Consider the following 17,526-nt stretch of genomic DNA (forward strand, 5'->3'; position numbering starts at 1 on the left):
TTGTACTTGACCTCCCTCTCCCTCCTCTAAGTTGTACTTGACCTCCCTCTCCCTCCTCTAAGTTGTATTTGACCTCCCTCTCCCTCCTCTAAGTTGTACTTGACCTCTCTCTGCCTCCTCTAAGTTGTACTTGACCTCTCTCTCCCTCCTCTAAGTTGTACTTGACCTCCCTCTCCCTCCTCTAAGTTGTACTTGACCTCCCTCTCCCTCCTCTAAGTTGTACTTGACCTCCCTCTCCCTCCTCTAAGTTGTACTTGACCTCCCTCTCCCTCCTCTAAGTTGTATTGACCTCCCTCACCCTCCTCTAAGTTGTACTTGACCTCCCTCTCCCTCCTCTAAGTTGTACTTGACCTCCCTCTCCCTCCTCTAAGTTGTACTTGACCTCCCTCTCCCTCCTCTAAGTTGTACTTGACCTCCCTCTCCCTCCTCTAAGTTGTACTTGACCTCCCTCTCCCTCCTCTAAGTTGTACTTGACCTCCCTCTCCCTCCTCTAAGTTGTACTTGACCTCCCTCTCCCTCCTCTAAGTTGTACTTGACCTCCCTCTCCCTCCTCTAAGTTGTATTGACCTCCCTCTCCCTCCTCTAAGTTGTACTTGACCTCCCTCTCCCTCCTCTAAGTTGTACTTGACCTCCCTCTCCCTCCTCTAAGTTGACCTCCCTCTCCCTCCTGTAAGTTGTATTGACCTCCCTCTCCCTCCTCTAAGTTGTACTTGACCTCCCTCTCCCTCCTCTAAGTTGTATTGACCTCCCTCTCCCTCCTCTAAGTTGTATTGACCTCCCTCTCCCTCCTCTAAGTTGTACTTGACCTCCCTCTCCCTCCTCTAAGTTGTACTTGACCTCCCTCTCCCTCCTCTAAGTTGTACTTGACCTCCCCTTCTCCCCTCCTCTAAGTTGTATTGACCTCTCTCTCCCTCCTCTAAGTTGCACTTGACCTCCCTCTCCCTCCTCTAAGTTGTACTTGACCTCCCTCTCCCTCCTCTAAGTTGTACTTGACCTCTCTCTCCCTCCTCTTAGTTGAATTGACCTCCCTCTCTCACCTCTAAGTTGCACTTGACCTCCCTCTCCCTCCTCTAAGTTGTACTTGACCTCCCCTTCCCTCCTTTAGTTGTATTGACCTCCCCTTCCCTCCTCTAAGTTGTATTGACCTCCCTCCCTCCTCTAAGTTGTATTGACCTCCCTCTCCCTCCTTTAGTTGTACTTGACCTCCCCTTCCCTCCTCTAAGTTGTATTGACCTCCCTCTCCCTCCTGTTAGTTGTATTGACCTCCCTCTCCCTCCTTTAGTTGTACTTGACCTCCCTTCCCATCCTCTAAGTTGTTTCTTACCTCCCTTCTCTAGGTGATACTTAAGCTCAAAAAAACCCAGATAATAGCATTACAATTGATACCTTCCCACATGGGCAGTAACTTTGTAACGTGTAAATACGGAAATTATATATCCAATGAACTGTCATGGTCAGTAACACCAAACTTTTACTTACTATTTCCCAGTTTCTCCTGGTAATTGATAGTCCGAATATTTCTTAGAGCTACCACTTATCTTTGTCACCTGAAAAATCATATGGTTTAGTTTTACTCCATGTATACTCATGTCTGACGCCAAACCATTTTATTATATATAGATGTACTGGTATAGTAAATTATTTTATTAATAAACTTGTGTTAACTACTTACTTAAAAGTTTGAGATGCCCACATTACTACATATAGTAAAACCTGTCTTAGGGACCACCTCTGTATAAAGACCACCTGTTTTACTATACCACTGTGCTATTGATCATAAAAGACATATTTAAGTGGACAATTAACAAAGAAAAGTATGACATATGACATATATTGTTCTATATTCCTTATGAAATATATAACAAGAAATATTGACAAATTCAAAGTCACGGACGTTAATCAATTGCAATACAAAACCACTGAGGAGTCGAAATTATATTTAGACAAGAATATGCATCTATAACGTAAACACACTACTGTAAGAGCTATTTGAGTAGTTCTCGACAAAAAAATCTTTACTACACTGACAAGGGCCAGGATTCAGCATAAAAGACATCCAGCCACAATGTGTAATCGCGGACAACAAACGAGTTTGAACATTTCACATATGTTTCACTACAGTGGGCTTTTCTGGCATATCACAGTAAAACCAACTGATCTAATTTCCATTAGAACTGGTTTCTGTCCGATATATATGAAAATTTAAATGTACTCTTAGACTGAATTATCCCTTTAAATACAACTCAACCTGTGTATAAAAGCCACCTGGCTATAAAGACCATAGTTTCCTCTGTCCCTTGGGTGGTCCTTATAGACAGGTGTGACTTTACATATTAACATTTGTAATCTTGTCTCATTTTATATCGAAGTACAATCATATGAAACTGTCCTATTCTACCTTAACATAGCGTAGACATCATATGATATAGTATAACACTTATAAATATGATTTAGGTTATGATTGGATTTATTACCCATGAATACCTCGACACCCAGGGAAAATTTTCTTATGCCTTATTTGAAAATGACCACAAAGATTTAACCTCAAATCTCATTAAAAAAATAAAAATGTATACTAGTAATAAGTAATCAATTCAATAGCTACAATTAGGTAATTTGCATAAATTCCATAGATTGTCCCCACAACATTGGGGTTTCGACATCCCAAAACATTGTGGGTTAAGTATGATTTACTGTTAATTAGTCCCACCTTACGGTGAAAGTGACGTCATCTTTGGATGTGAATTTTGTGACATCATAATCACTGTAATGTTGGCCTAACCAAGGATAAATAATACTTGACCAATATGTACTACATTGTAGATTTAGGATCTCGAAACCCTCATAATTTTTTATATTTATCATTAAACTTGTTAGAATCTAAACTGTTTATTATCAAGTAATTGAACTGACTAAATAATCAATTCTGTATTATGTAATGACCTCATCTGTTAGAACTTAATTGATAGAACATTTAACTCCAATTATTTGTATGAACATCATGTATTCTTTGTTCATCTACATATAAATACTAAACTTTTAATAAAAAAATGACTGTATTTGACCCAATGAGCAACCTCATCACTATAAGTTACCCTCTTATTTTGGAGACCTCAATTTCACTTATCTCAAATTTGATACAAACTGCATGAAAACATGAAAATTATGAATACGTTTCATTATTTGATTTCTTTTTCAAATTTATATATAAGGCCAGTCAAAAGTTCATTCTATTAAGGTGCCCTGTGTGCTTAGTAGGTCGAATATGGTAGGTGATATTTACCAATGAAGATAGCAGAAGTGTATAAAGTAGAGGGAGGAATCTCCCTGACATCCCTCTGTTACTGTATCTCTTCACACATACAATCACATGAACCTGAAATGTAACAAATCTTCATCAGACATAAGTAGACTATTCAAAAATACATAACAGCTATTTTAAAGCTTATATACTCAATCCTAAACTGATTTTAGCCCCGAAGTCTACACAATTAATTGAAACTTAAGTTTAAATCTCTGATGTACTAAAGTAAACTTACTTACATAGGCATATATATGTTTCCACACTTTTAAGTGTCTTATATATATATCCCCCACCCTTTCTTTCAGCAAATTAATTATATCTATTGTCAATGATATTACACATTGAACAGCATTACTCAAACTGAGCAAAGATGCGTTTATAATTCCCACATCAGTAAAAAGGAGTAAAATCATATTTAGTTTAGTGAATTAACCTTTTCCTGCGCATTAAAGATAACTTTTAGCTCCAAGTGAAACCAAGAAAATCACTGGCAATTTGCTTTCATTTTGAATGGCATCTCTAAGGAAATGGTTGCAGGATAAACAGAATACATGGTTACTATTCTTACATAATAAGGTTTATTTTAGTGTTTGACATGGGAAACCGAGATGACTGCAAATCATTGTCATCCTTAAAGTCTTGCATCAAAATAAACCTTGTATTGTAAGATACTAACCATGTATTCTCTATATATCAGTACATAGTTTTGTAAACTTATAATACATTTAAGTTAAGTATTAATAAAATTCAGAGTTTCTAGCAGGTATGGAATCTTTATTCTCTAAGACCAAATTGTGTGTAAAACAATACTGATCGTAACTTGTAAAGTAAAGTGGAAGATTGATCTCTCAATATTATTTAGGTATTAAAATTTGGTATAGGTAGATGCCCTTAAAAAGCTTATTGGTGTATATAATGCATTATGTAATTATACTACATGTGTATTAGGCCTATATTTGAAAACATTTCAAAAAGACATTTCTTTACATGACTGTTACTTTATGATTGTACATGGTAAGTAAAAAAGAAACTTTTTGAAAGGGGCATTAATACTTTGTTTGTTTGATTAATTAACGTCCTATTAACAGCCAGGGTCATGTAAGGACGGCCTCCCATGTATGCGGTGTGTTGTGTGTATGTTGTGCGTGGCGCGTGTTTTGGGAGACTGCAGTATATTCATGTAGTGTCTTCTTGTAAAGTGGAACTTTTGCCCTTTTTATAGTGCTATATCACTGAAGCATGCCGCCGAAGACACCAAGCAACACACCCCAACCGGTCACATTATACTGACAACGGGCGAACCAGTCGTCCCACTCCCTGTATGCTGAGCGCTAAGCAGGTGCAGAAACTACCACTTTTATAGACTTTGGTGTGTCTCGGCCAGGGGACAGAACCCAGAGCCTTCCTCACAGGGGCGAACGCTCAACTCATGGCCAAAAGTGAGGTGGTGCCAAGGGAGGCATTAGGAAAGGTAAAGTCGGTTAGGAAGAAGAGAAAAGATAAGATCCTAAATTTAGTCGCCTTTTACGATCATGCAATAGGGGCAGCAGGTACAATTCTAACGCCCTACCTGCAGGGTGGGGCATTAAAATATGTATGTGAAACTTGCAAATCTTACTGTACGTCCTATAAAATAATCCTAATTGAACTTGCAATGTAAATGTCCTATGAAATTCTTATAGTAATATTCATTTTTTTCTTCTTTTAGAATGCTGAAGTGCAATATTTTATTATCAGTATAGGACCTATATAGACTACTACATATTTATATGGTTTTTTATTTTTATTTTTTAATTGATTACATCTTAAACATCAAATATCCATGCATGCAATACACTTAACAATTGTGAACAATATAATATATAACTATAAATATAACTTACTGCGTAATACTGTTATCGTAATATGCCAACGTCAACCAGCAATTTCTGGTGATGCCATGATGATCAATTGGTTATTCGTATAGGCCTACACCATATAATAGGCCTTTAAGATTTGCGAGGTACGGCATTTGAATAGTGATCTATGTAATCGTCGCCCAAATGATGGCAGTTAGTGTATAGATTCCATTCGTTTGTTCACAGACCGGGTTAAAACCCACAGGTAGGGAATTTCCCTCGAACTTGGAACATGTGATCGATGCAAGCTTCTAAGAGATCTTGATCATGAGCTCGAGTCTACTTTCGGTTTCGGTTGGTACATCACCAAATCACTTACTAGTACAACATCAAGCTAACTGGATTTAGTGGGTCTTGGACATATTTTACAGTTAATTCACAGCTCAAGTGAAGAAATATGTATCTGATACGATGTAGGTATATTTAACTCAAAAGCTGAGAGTTTTTGTAATATCGGATCTAACGTTACTGTACTGGGAGTATATAACATATGAGAGTCGACTGGTCAGCCGTTTTTTATCGGACGTTATTTTGCTGACTGTTCCAAAAGTGTCTCGTCGTGCTATACCTCTAACATTGTTTGAGTACTGTACAGGTAGAACGAATATGTACCCGACCTAACATGTACCTTTCAGCCGGGTACGAAATCATCAGGTGCCTTTGTGTCATAGTGGAGCACTGCCTCAGAAAATCACTCGGACACAATTTCCTATGATATTCTGTAGGTTTCCGATTATTTTAAGCATATATACATGCATTCAAATATTATTTTTGTCCAAAACAAACATAACAACCATTCTGAAAGGGCCACTACCTTTCCGAATCGACTTGTTATCTTGAAAATGGGAATGTTAAACGAGATCAGTAATTTTAATGAGTTGCAAAAGTTATTAAATTACCATTGATACTACACATACCATCACCTTCTGATCAATTTGAATAAAATCAATTGTTAGTTTTCATAACGCGGGTCGTCTTTTGTTTCCTGCCGTCGTCCTAAATATCACAAGGTAATTGACTATCACTGTGCTGGACGACAAAACAGCGAAACGACTCTTCACTGTTGTCATATATTACACAGTAAATTTTGCATATGTTGGGTCTTCTTCTTCTTCCAATATAACGGACAGACTCAAAGGTTTGAGCGCATTTGTCCCTGTAAGGGTCTTGTACCCTTATCTTGGGCCATCCATATATATGATTATTTTCGACTATTTTGGAAGTAGGAATAAAGAATAAATGACAATTTTAAAGAAAATTCTGTCCACATTTTCAATACTGGATATACTGAACTGACTGTGGTCACAATTTATACCAGATCTTTCATACAATTAAAACAAAGAAAACTGTCATGTATTTTTTCTTTTATTTCAAAATTACCAATTGGTTATCTTTATATCACATTTTTGTTTGACAAATGGAATGTGACATTAAGTTGATTCCACTGTACACTGATACGATCTGCTTCGATAGCTTTTAAAAATATAATGAAGATCACTGTCCTCCTGTTGAGATATCCCTGTGAAACAGACTCACACAAGACTTCTTATAAAAACTAAACTCAACGATCACAGCTAAAATAAAAATGTTTATGGCACACAGATTTTGTCTATAAATGTATGTTTATAAAAACGAGTAAATTTTCAAATATCAAAATATTAGTAAATACAAATGTATTACATGTACATAAAAGTGCAGTTATGAAATTTTAGAATAAAAAAGGATAAATTATAATGAGATTCTATGAGTATTTATATCATAATATCAATAACTTAGTTGCCTTGATACATCATGTTTCAGTATACATGTATTCTGATATGTACCCTAATAAAAACAAACAAATATACAAAGAACAAGAGGCCCATGGGCCTAAACGATCATCTGATAAAACAGCACAGTCAGAGTATACAGTATGGTGAAACATCAATACAAAAGGAATCAGATAGACTGAAAATGTTCACCTTTCTTTTCAACTAACAATTATTTAAAGTATTGTATACAAGAAATTCCCCAGTAGTCTTAGTTTTCTGCTATATTTGACAGCTGTGAACTTGAATGAAGATCAAGGTCATTGATGTTTGAACAAACTTAGTAGAAGAAGCTCTTTAAAGATTTTAGTCTTTTTGACCCCTGTGACCTTGAATGAAGGCCAAGGTAATTCGTTTGAACAAACATGGTAATCCGTCATCCCAGCATGCAACAGGTCCAATATCAGTACCCTGGGCCTTACAGTTATTGAGATGTTGTTTGAACAATTTTGTGCCCACCATTAAGAATAATCTAGATCTGACAATGGAAAGCGACATGAAACTTTTACTTTATACTACATATGAAATTTTAGAAAGATCTTTTCAGTACTTTCTGAGATATATACATGTAGCAGTAACAAACTTCAATTATCAAAATCCAAAATGGCGACATGTCCGGCCATCTTGTTCACCGATCAGTCCTAAAATATAATATGCACAAAAAGGGCCCTAGTGGAACCTGCATGTGAAATTTGCAGGTAATAAAGAATTGTTAACGGAAGAAAGGACGGACGGACGGACCACGGACAAAAGGCGATTTGAATAGCCCACCATCATCAGATGGTGGGCTAATGAAAAGTTTACAGACGGTGCATGGCACATGACGACAGACGAAGCATAATGACTATAGGTCATCCTGATCCTTCAGGTCAAATAACCTAAAAATGTGTAATGTTGAAAATCTTGTGGTTGTGTATGTTGTGGAAATGTAGAACTCCAATGCAGATTGAGTGGATGGTACGATACGTTGATTGGAGTCTTAGGAGTCGAAAATATACAAAGGTTACTGGCGAGTTATATAGCAGTGCACCGGGAAAACAAATGTCAATATTTGGGTTTGATACCCAATACCTGAAACAGTTGATACCAAGGTAGCTGCTGTATAACATAGGGACACATGATTCATCATTAGGACAACCCGGCTATGTAATTAGTAGTTATACAATGACCCTGGCAGAAGTTGCTTTCCAATAGACTTTACATGTACGTACATGTTATGCTATTGTAAATAAGAATAATATAATAATGATAAGAATTTTAGAGTTGGAAATTTGGACTAAGATATAATTATCTACATTTACATGTGCGGCTTTCAAGTATGTTACATTATGTAGGTCAAGCACATGTGTTTCTTATTTACAAACTACAAACTGAACAAAAAAGAAATGCAGTTATAAAGAGTAATTAACTAACACACAAAACAAGTGTGATATGTAAGTTAGTGTAAAATGAAGCTTGATGAATTCATTTACAACCCCTTTATTTTCGTGGCGATTTTATCACATTTTCATGTCCAGTACGTTAAGTTTTTTACGGCGATTTAATTTCATGATTTATGCGGGGAAATAAAATTTTCACCATCTGCAATATATGTAAAGTATAATTACATGCGAAAATAGGTTGGTTCTAAACTAACATACATTGTACTTCTAATATGATTTCTGACACAGCCGGCAATCTCTTACACTTCTGTTGAGATAACCATTTCACAGAATCTTTGTAAGACTACAGAACCTTTACTGACTGGGGTGACAATGTTAGAGGAATCCTAACCTCCACTGGAAACCTATACGATTTGGCTTTGATGGTCCCAGTTATCTTGTTGCATTTTGGTTGGTTAATTATATTTAATGGCTCTTGAACAATTAAGGATGACCTTCCTTGCATGTGATGTGGCATGAGTCAAGGATACCAAACAGCACACCCCACACAGTCACATATACTGACAATGGGTAAACTAGTCCCCCAGCTCATCTCAATGTTAAACAGTGTCAGGGTATTATAGTATACACCAGTGTGTAGTTTAGTCCCCCAGCTCATCTCAATGTTAAAAAGTGCCAGGGTATTACAGTATACACCAGTGTGTAGTTTAGTCCCCCAGCTCATCTCAATGTTAAAAAGTGCCAGGGTATTACAGTATACACCAGTGTGTAGTTTAGTCCCCCAGCTCATCTCAATGTTAAACAGTGTCAGGGTATTATAGTATACACCAGTGTGTAGTTTAGTCCCCCAGCTCATCTCAATGTTAAAAAGTGTCAGGGTATTACAGTATACACCAGTGTGTAGTTTAGTCCCCCAGCTCATCTCAATGTTAAAAAGTGTCAGGGTATTACAGTATACACCAGTGTGTAGTTTAGTCCCCCAGCTCATCTCAATGTTAAAAAGTGTCAGGGTATTATAGTATACACCATTGTGTAGTTTCTTTACTAAGGATCAGAGGCCGAAGAAATCATAGTCTTTCAATAAACGATTATGTTATTCTTATCATTGTACGATCCTGGATGTTAAAAAGAATTGCACAAAAACAAAGCTAAACCATGACATATAAAGAATACATTAAAAGTTCAACAAGAGTAAAACCTGTGCAACCTCGCAAAGTGTTCTTATAACAATTAAAATAGCATAAATAAAATAAATACATATTATGATACATAAGTTAAAAGGCGCATCAAACATTTCAAGCTAAAATGCTTCTTAATCATTGAATGTCTTTCAGTTGGCATTCATAGCCAATATGAATGCAAACTGGACAGAGGCAAATTCCATGGAGCGCACATCTATCAATAATTCATTATCAACTGTTAGATGTTCACTTTTGCTTGTGCACTGTGCGGAAGCCACAGTCCAAACCAATGGAGTGTTCACATATTCAAGAGTCAGCTGAGCTCTCACCGTTACTTAGCTACGATACACAGTACCGACACTAATCTGCACAGCTACAATAACTAGTTATGGACCGACACAGTCTTTATGGAGAATGAGCACACTTAGTACCATTTGTTGTCATATAAGCCATTAAACCTCTGAGAGGTCAAGAGAACTGCTCGTCAGCTTATTTAATTATTAGACACTACTAACCATTGACAGTCCATCACAAACTAAATTTCTGAAGTATAAATCATCTCTCACAAATTCATTAAATAAAGCTTCCATTATTATGTAGTTGGAATAACAGAATTTTTCACCCCTTTTGGGGTGAGACAGAATAATCTCAACCCGAGAGGTAAGATTCTTAAGTTGTCAAACACGAGGCTTTGCCGAGTGTTTGCGGCTTAAGAATCTTATCCCGAGGGTTGAGATCTCCTGTTTAACCCCATAGAGGGTGAATGATTCTTTTTCTCTTATCCTGTGCACCACTTTGTGTCTCTAGAAAACGTGTCACTTATGCAAGCGAGGATGACGTGACCTCAATGTATCGCCGTCTTTGCCGTCTTTTCGGCGTCATTTCATTACTGTCCTGACGTTATAACACTATAACTGCGACATCATGATACTGTTGTCGTGACGTCATACCATTGTTGAGCATGTGCAAAGATCTTGTGTAGCTTGTCTTTACCTTAGGGTGAGATAGAAAAATCTCACACCAGTAAAAGTGAGGATATCCCTGTCTAGGGTAAGAGAATAGACTGGGTCGATCATCGGTGACCAGGTAGCTCAGTCAGTAGAGCACTCAGCTAGTGTTCTGAGGGTCGCGGGCTCAAATCCCTGTCTGGCCACTACATTTTCTCCTGTTACAGTCATGCACAATACGACCAATCATTCCCCTATATATTTTCCAGGCTGTGTAACCCACTAGAGTTTAACAACTCGCTATCCAGAATCTCGTCTGTAAAGAAATGAAGAGAAAATATCAAAACAAACTAAAATATTCATTTTAGAGATGAAAGTAGATATCGACAGCTTACCATTAATTATGATAAAGACATAATTATGTCATACAACACAGAAACAAACTTTTGGTTACTGTAAACCAACATATTTCCTTAGTGACCCTAAGTGACTTAATTTTTGTGTTTTCATCAGCCCAACGCCATTATCACTGCAATTTAGTTATGTAATTTTCAAGTAAATGCTCTTTTGTACTTGTAATAGTTATAGTTGTTTTCCATTTCAGGAACAGACAAGTTCCTCTACACTGTACTAGTATTAGTAATCTATATTGTATTTAAAGTTAATTTCCAGTAATGGTTGCCTGTAATTGTATACAATGTCTTGTTTTTTCCATATTTCATCTAATTTTTTCTTAAAAAGTGTATGTATTTTTAGCTGATATAACATTTTCAGGAAGACTATTCCATAAATATTCTAGCAGTTCTAATGAGTAGCAGGTTTTAATTGTAGATGGTGATACAGTTGCCTTTTAGCTTCATGCTAGGGAGAATTTCTCTTTAGCAAAGTCGATAGAGTGGGTCGCGGGTTTGAGTCTGGCTGGCAGCATACTACTCTCGCTCTGTTCTAATGGTGAAGGTGAAATTTTTTTGTAGTGATTTTTTTTTGCTGCGATTTATTTTTGTGAATTCTATTTGCCAATGGAATAGTTTAATAAGCGGAAATAAATCTCAGGCAAACATAAGTTGATTTACAGTAGATTTTTTATCATCAAGTTAAGAGTTTTACCAGTTATATAAGTATTAGTGAAATGCATTGTGAACATAAGTGGAAAACATCTCAAAAATGTAGCAATGAAACAGACATACCTCCATATATTTATATATACCAAGGGTATAGTCTGTACAAAATCTCATGTTTGACAATTGGCCTTTATCCTCAATATGACCTTGCCTCGACCATTTGAATACAAACTTTTATCACATAATCTGCCTGACATCCAGTGATTTCGCCCTTGTAATATATTTGCATACGTTACTAGAGTAATATGATGTAGAACTATATATTTTGATTGGCTGGAAATCCATTGTGACATCAGACAGACACAATACAAGAGATCCCAGAGGGATCTTGGCGCCCACCAAAGAATGATCTATGTCTTACAATGGAAAGAGGGATCTTTTCCCTGCTTTTCAAACTTTTTCAAACACACGACATATAAAATTTGAGACTGATCGCTATAGTACTTTCTAAGAAATAGTGGTAACAAACTTCAACAATGAAATCTAAGATGGCGGCCGGTTGGCCATCTTGTTTACCGATCAGTCCCGAAAGGCATTATGCATCAGTCCTAAAAGGTACTATGCACAAATAGGGTACAAGGGGAACCTACATATAAAATTTGAGAAAGATCCCTTCAGTACTTTCTGAGAAATAGCAGTAACAAACTGTAACAATCAAAATCCAATATGGCCGTCGGTCCGCCATCTTGTTTACTGATCGGTCCCAAATAATAATATGCACAACTAGGGTCCTTGGGGAACCTTTATATGAAATTTGTGAACGATACCTTCAGTACTTTTTGAGTAATAGCGGTAACAAACTTTAACTATCAAAATCCAAGATGGTCGCCTGTCGGCCATCTTGTTGACCGATCGGTCCCAAAATGAAATATGAACAAATAGGGTCCTAGGGGAACCTACATATCAAATTTGAGAAAGATCCCTTCAGTACTTTCTGAGAAATAGCGGTAACAAGAATTGTTAACGGACGGACGGAAGGACGGACAGACCACGGACCACGGACCACGGACAAAAGGCGATTTGAATAGCCCACCATCTGATGATGGTGGGCTAAAAATGACGTCAAGAAAAACTATATGACATCAGGATTACAAGGACGGCGGGACAAAGTGGAGGCCTCCACTTGATTTTTAGCTCACCTGGCCCGAAGGGCCGGTGAGCTTATGTCATGGCGCGGCGTCCGTCATCCGTCGTCCGTCCGTCCGTCCGTCGTCCATCTGTCCGTCAACATTTCCTTTAAATCGCTACTAGTCATAGAGTTCTGCATGGATTGTAACCAAATTTGGCCAGAAACATCCTTGGGGGAAGGGGAATAGAACTTGTATAAATTTTGGCTCTGACCCCCCGGGGACAGGAGGGGCGGGGCCCAATAGGGGAATTTGAGGTAAATCCTATAAATCGCTACTTGTCCTAGAGTTCTGCATGGATTGTAACCAAATTTGGCCAGAAACATCCTTGGGGGAAGGGGATCAGAACTTGTTTAAATTTTTGCTCTGACCCCCCGAGGACAGGAGGGGCGGGGCCCAATAGGGGAAATAGAGGTAAATCCTATAAATCGCTACTTGTCCTAGAGTTCTTCATGGATTGTAACCAAATTTGGCCAGAAACATCCTTGGGGAAAGGGGAACAGAACTTGTATAAATTTTGGCTCTGACCCCCCCGGGGACAGGAGGGGCGGGGCCCAATAGGGGAAATTGAGGAAAATCCTATAAATCGCTACTTGTCCTAGAGTTCTGCATGGATTATAACCAAATTTGGCCGAAACATCCTTGGGGAAAGGGGAACAGAACTTGTATAAATTTTGGCTCTGACCCCCCGCGGACAGTAGGGGCGGGGCCCAATAGGGGAAATAGAGTTAAATCCTATAAATCACTACTTGTCTTAGAGTTCTGCATAGATTGTAACCAAATTTGGCCAGAAATATCCTTGGGGGAAGGGGAACAGAACTTGTATAAATTTTGGCTCTGACCCCTGGGGGCAAGAGGGGCGGGCCCAATAGGGGAAATTGAGGTAAATCCTATAAATCGCTACTTGTCCTAGAGTTCTGCATGGATTGTAACCAAATTTGGCCAGAAACATCCTTGGGGGAAGGGGAACAGAACTTGTATAAATTTTGGCTCTGACCCCCCGGGGACAGTAGGGGCGGGGCCCAATAGGGGAAATAGAGGTAAATCCTATAAATCACTACTTGTCCTAGAATTCTGCATAGATTGTAACCAAATTTGGCCAGAAATATCCTTGGGGGAAGGGGAACAGAACTTGTATAAATTTTGGCTCTGACCCCCCGGGGACAGGAGGGGCGGGGCCCAATAGGGGAAATTTAGGTAAATCCTATAAATCGCTACTTCTTCTAGAGTTCTGCATGGATTGTAACAAAATTTGGCCAGAAACATCCTTGGGGGAAGGGGAACAGAACTTGTATAAAATTTGGCTCTGACCCACCGGGGACAGGAGGGGCGGGGCCCAATAGGGGAAATTGAGGTAAATCCTATAAATCACTACTTGTCCTAGAGTTCTGCATAAATTGTAACCAAATTTGGCCAGAAACATCCTTGGGGGAAGGGGAATAGAACTTGTATAAATTTTGGCTCTGACCCCCCGGGGACAGGAGGGGCGGGGCCCAATAGGGGAAATTGAGGTAAATCCTATAAATCGCTACTTGTCCTAGAGTTCTGCATGGATTGTAACCAAATTTGCCACAAACATCCTTGGGGAAAGGGGAACAGAACTTGTATAAATTTTGGCTCTGACCCCCCGGGGACAGTAGGGGCGGGGCCCAATAGGGGAAATAGAGGTAAATCCTATAAATCACTACTTGTCCTAGAGTTCTGCATAGATTGTAACCAAATTTGGCCAGAAATATCCTTGGGGGAAGGGGAATAGAACTTGTATAAATTTTGGCTCTGACCCCCCGGGGACAGGAGGGGCGGGGCCCAATAGGGGAAATTGAGGTAAATCCTATAAATCACTACTTGTCCTAGAGTTCTGCATGGATTGTAACCAAATTTGGCCAGAAACATCCTTGGGGAAAGGGGAACAGAACTTGTATAAATTTTGGCTCTGACCCCCCGGGGACAGTAGGGGCGGGGCCCAATAGGGGAAATAGAGGTAAATCCTATAAATCACTAATTGTCCTAGAGTTCTGCATAGATTGTAACCAAATTTGGCCAGAAATATCCTTGGGGGAAGGGGAATAGAACTTGTATAAATTTTGGCTCTGACCCCCCGAGGACAGGAGGGGCGGGGCCCAATAGGGGAAATAGAGGTAAATCCTATAAATCACTACTTGTCCTAGAGTTCTGCATAGATTGTAACCAAATTTGGCCAGAAACATCCTTGGGGAAAGGGGAACAGAACTTGTATAAATTTTGGCTCTGACCCCTGGGGGCAGGAGGGGCGGGCCCAATAGGGGAAATGGAGGTAAATCCTATAAATCGTTACTTGTCCTAGAGTTCTGCATGGATTATAACCAAATTTGGCAAGAAATATCCTTGGGGGAAGGGGAACAGAACTTGTATTAATTTTGGCTCTGACCCCCCCGGGGACAGTAGGGGCGGAGCCCAATAGGGGAAATAGAGGTAAATCCTATAAATCACTACTTGTCCTAGAGTTCTGCATGGATTGTAACCAAATTTGGCCAGAAACATCCTAGGGGGAAGGGGAACAGAACTTGTATAAATTTTGGCTCTGACCCCCCGAGGACAGGAGGGGCGGGGCCCAATAGGGGAAATTTAGGTAAATCCTATAAATCGCTACTTGTCCTAGAGTTCTGCATGGATTGCAACCAAATTTGGCCAGAAACATCCTTGTGGGAAGGGGAATAGAACTTGTATAAATTTTGGCTCTGACCCCTGGGGGCAGGAGGGGCGGGCCCAATAGGGGAAATGGAGGTAAATCCTATAAATCGCTACTTGTCCTAGAGTTCTGCATGGATTATAACCAAATTTGGCCAGAAACATCCTTGGGGGAAGGGGAACAGAACTTGTATTAATTTTGGCTCTGACCCCCCGGGGACAGTAGGGGCGGAGCCCAATAGGGGAAATAGAGGTAAATCCTATAAATCACTACTTGTCCTAGAGTTCTGCATAGATTGTAACCAAATTTGGCCAGAAATATCCTTGGGGGAAGGGGAATAGAACTTGTATAAATTTTGGCTCTGACCCCCCGGGGACAGGAGGAGCGGGGCCCAATAGGGGAAATTTAGGTAAATCCTATAAATCGCTACTTGTTCTAGAGTTCTGCATGGATTGTAACCAAATTTGGCCAGAAACATCCTTGGGGGAAGGGGAACAGAACTTGTATAAATTTTGGCTCTGACCCCCCGGGGACAGGAGGGGCGGGGCCCAATAGGGGAAATTTAGGTAAATCCTATAAATCGCTACTTATCCTAGAGTTCTGCATAGATTGTAACCAAATTTTGCCAGAAATATCCTTGGGGAAGGGGAATAGAACTTGTATAAATTTTGGCTCTGACCCCCCGGGGACAGGAGGGGCGGGGCCCAATAGGGGAAATTGAGGTAAATCCTATCAATCGCTACTTGTTCTAGAGTTCTGCATGGATTGTAACCAAATTTGGCCAGAAACATCCTAGGGGGAAGGGGAACAGAACTTGTATAAATTTTGGCTCTGACCCCCCGAGGACAGGAGGGGCAGGGCCCAATAGGGGAAATTTAGGTAAATCCTATAAATCGCTACTTGTCCTAGAGTTCTGCATGGATTGTAACCAAATTTGGCCAGAAACATCCTTTGGGGAAGGGGAATAGAACTTGTATAAATTTTGGCTCTGACCCCTGGGGGCAGGAGGGGCGGGCCCAATAGGGGAAATGGAGGTAAATCCTATAAATCGCTACTTGTCCTAGAGTTCTGCATGGATTGTAACCAAATTTGGCCAGAAACATCCTTGGGGGAAGGGGAACAGAACTTGTATAAATTTTGGCTCTGACCCCCCGGGGACAGTAGGGGCGGGGCCCAATAGGGGAAATAGAGGTAAATCCTATAAATCACTACTTGTCCTAGAGTTCTGCATAGATTGTAACCAAATTTGGCCAGAAATATCCTTGGGGGAAGGGGAATAGAACTTGTATAAATTTTGGCTCTGACCCCCCGGGGACAGGAGGGGCGGGGCCCAATAGGGGAAATTTAGGTAAATCCTATAAATTTTTGGCTCTGACCCCCTTGAGCAGAAAGAGTGGGGCCCAATAGGGGAATTAGAGGTAAATATTCAAATTCCTTCAGAAAAGAAACAATGAACCTTACTAGGCATTACAAACCAGGTGAGCGATACAGGCCCTCTGGGCCTCTTGTTGGAATACATTTGGCATGAAATTCTTTGTCATGTAAGTTTTAGCAGTTATGTGATAACAAGAATTTCACGGAATTGGATGTGTCGCCTGGACAGCATCACAAAAAATAGTTTTACAGTTGAAAATATTGTTAATAATTAGGTAAAGTTATCAAGTCCCGTAACTCTTGCAAATATTGACGGATTTTGACCAGTATCAAACCCATCTAAGATCTAAATGATACAAGAGGCCCAGAGGGCCTGTATCGCTCACCTGGTTTGTAATGTCAAGTCATGTTCTGAATACAGGTTCATTGTTTCTTTTCTGAAGGAATTTGAATATTTACCTCTTATTTCCCTATTGGGCCCAGCCCCTCCTGCCCCCGGGGGGGTCAGAGCCAAAATTTATACAAGTTCTGTTCCCCTTCCCCCAAGGATATTTCTGGCCAAATTTGGTTACAATCCATGCAGAACTCTAGGACAAGAGGCGATTTATAGGATTTACCTCTATTTCCCCTATTGGGCCCTGCCCCTCCTGCCCCAAGGGTCAGAGCCAAAATTTATACAAGTTCTGTTCCCCTTCCCCCAAGGATGTTTGTGGCCA

General features: G+C 39.6%; 1 protein-coding gene and 1 long non-coding RNA gene across 3 annotated transcripts in view; both read right to left on the minus strand.

Moving 5' to 3' along the window:
* Nucleotides 1–1,456: 1,456 nt before the first annotated feature.
* Nucleotides 1,457–5,437, minus strand: LOC138327300 (uncharacterized). Its single transcript, XR_011209027.1, has 3 exons — nucleotides 5,188–5,437; nucleotides 3,284–3,376; nucleotides 1,457–1,547 (listed from the first exon to the last, which is right to left on the minus strand). It is a non-coding gene; the product is annotated as an uncharacterized lncRNA (long non-coding RNA).
* A 1,117-nt stretch (nucleotides 5,438–6,554) lies between these two features.
* Nucleotides 6,555–17,526, minus strand: part of LOC138327301 (uncharacterized) — a 44,446-nt gene continuing 33,474 nt past the window's right edge. For both annotated transcript variants that reach the window (XM_069273280.1, XM_069273279.1), the window contains exon 11: nucleotides 6,555–10,836. In XM_069273280.1, coding sequence (XP_069129381.1) covers nucleotides 10,775–10,836 — 62 coding nt within the window. In that variant the 3' untranslated portion in view covers nucleotides 6,555–10,774. The remainder of the gene's footprint in view (nucleotides 10,837–17,526) is intronic.

This window comes from Argopecten irradians, chromosome 7, assembly GCF_041381155.1.
Source record: "Argopecten irradians isolate NY chromosome 7, Ai_NY, whole genome shotgun sequence".
Classification (NCBI taxonomy): Eukaryota; Metazoa; Mollusca; class Bivalvia; order Pectinida; family Pectinidae; genus Argopecten; species Argopecten irradians.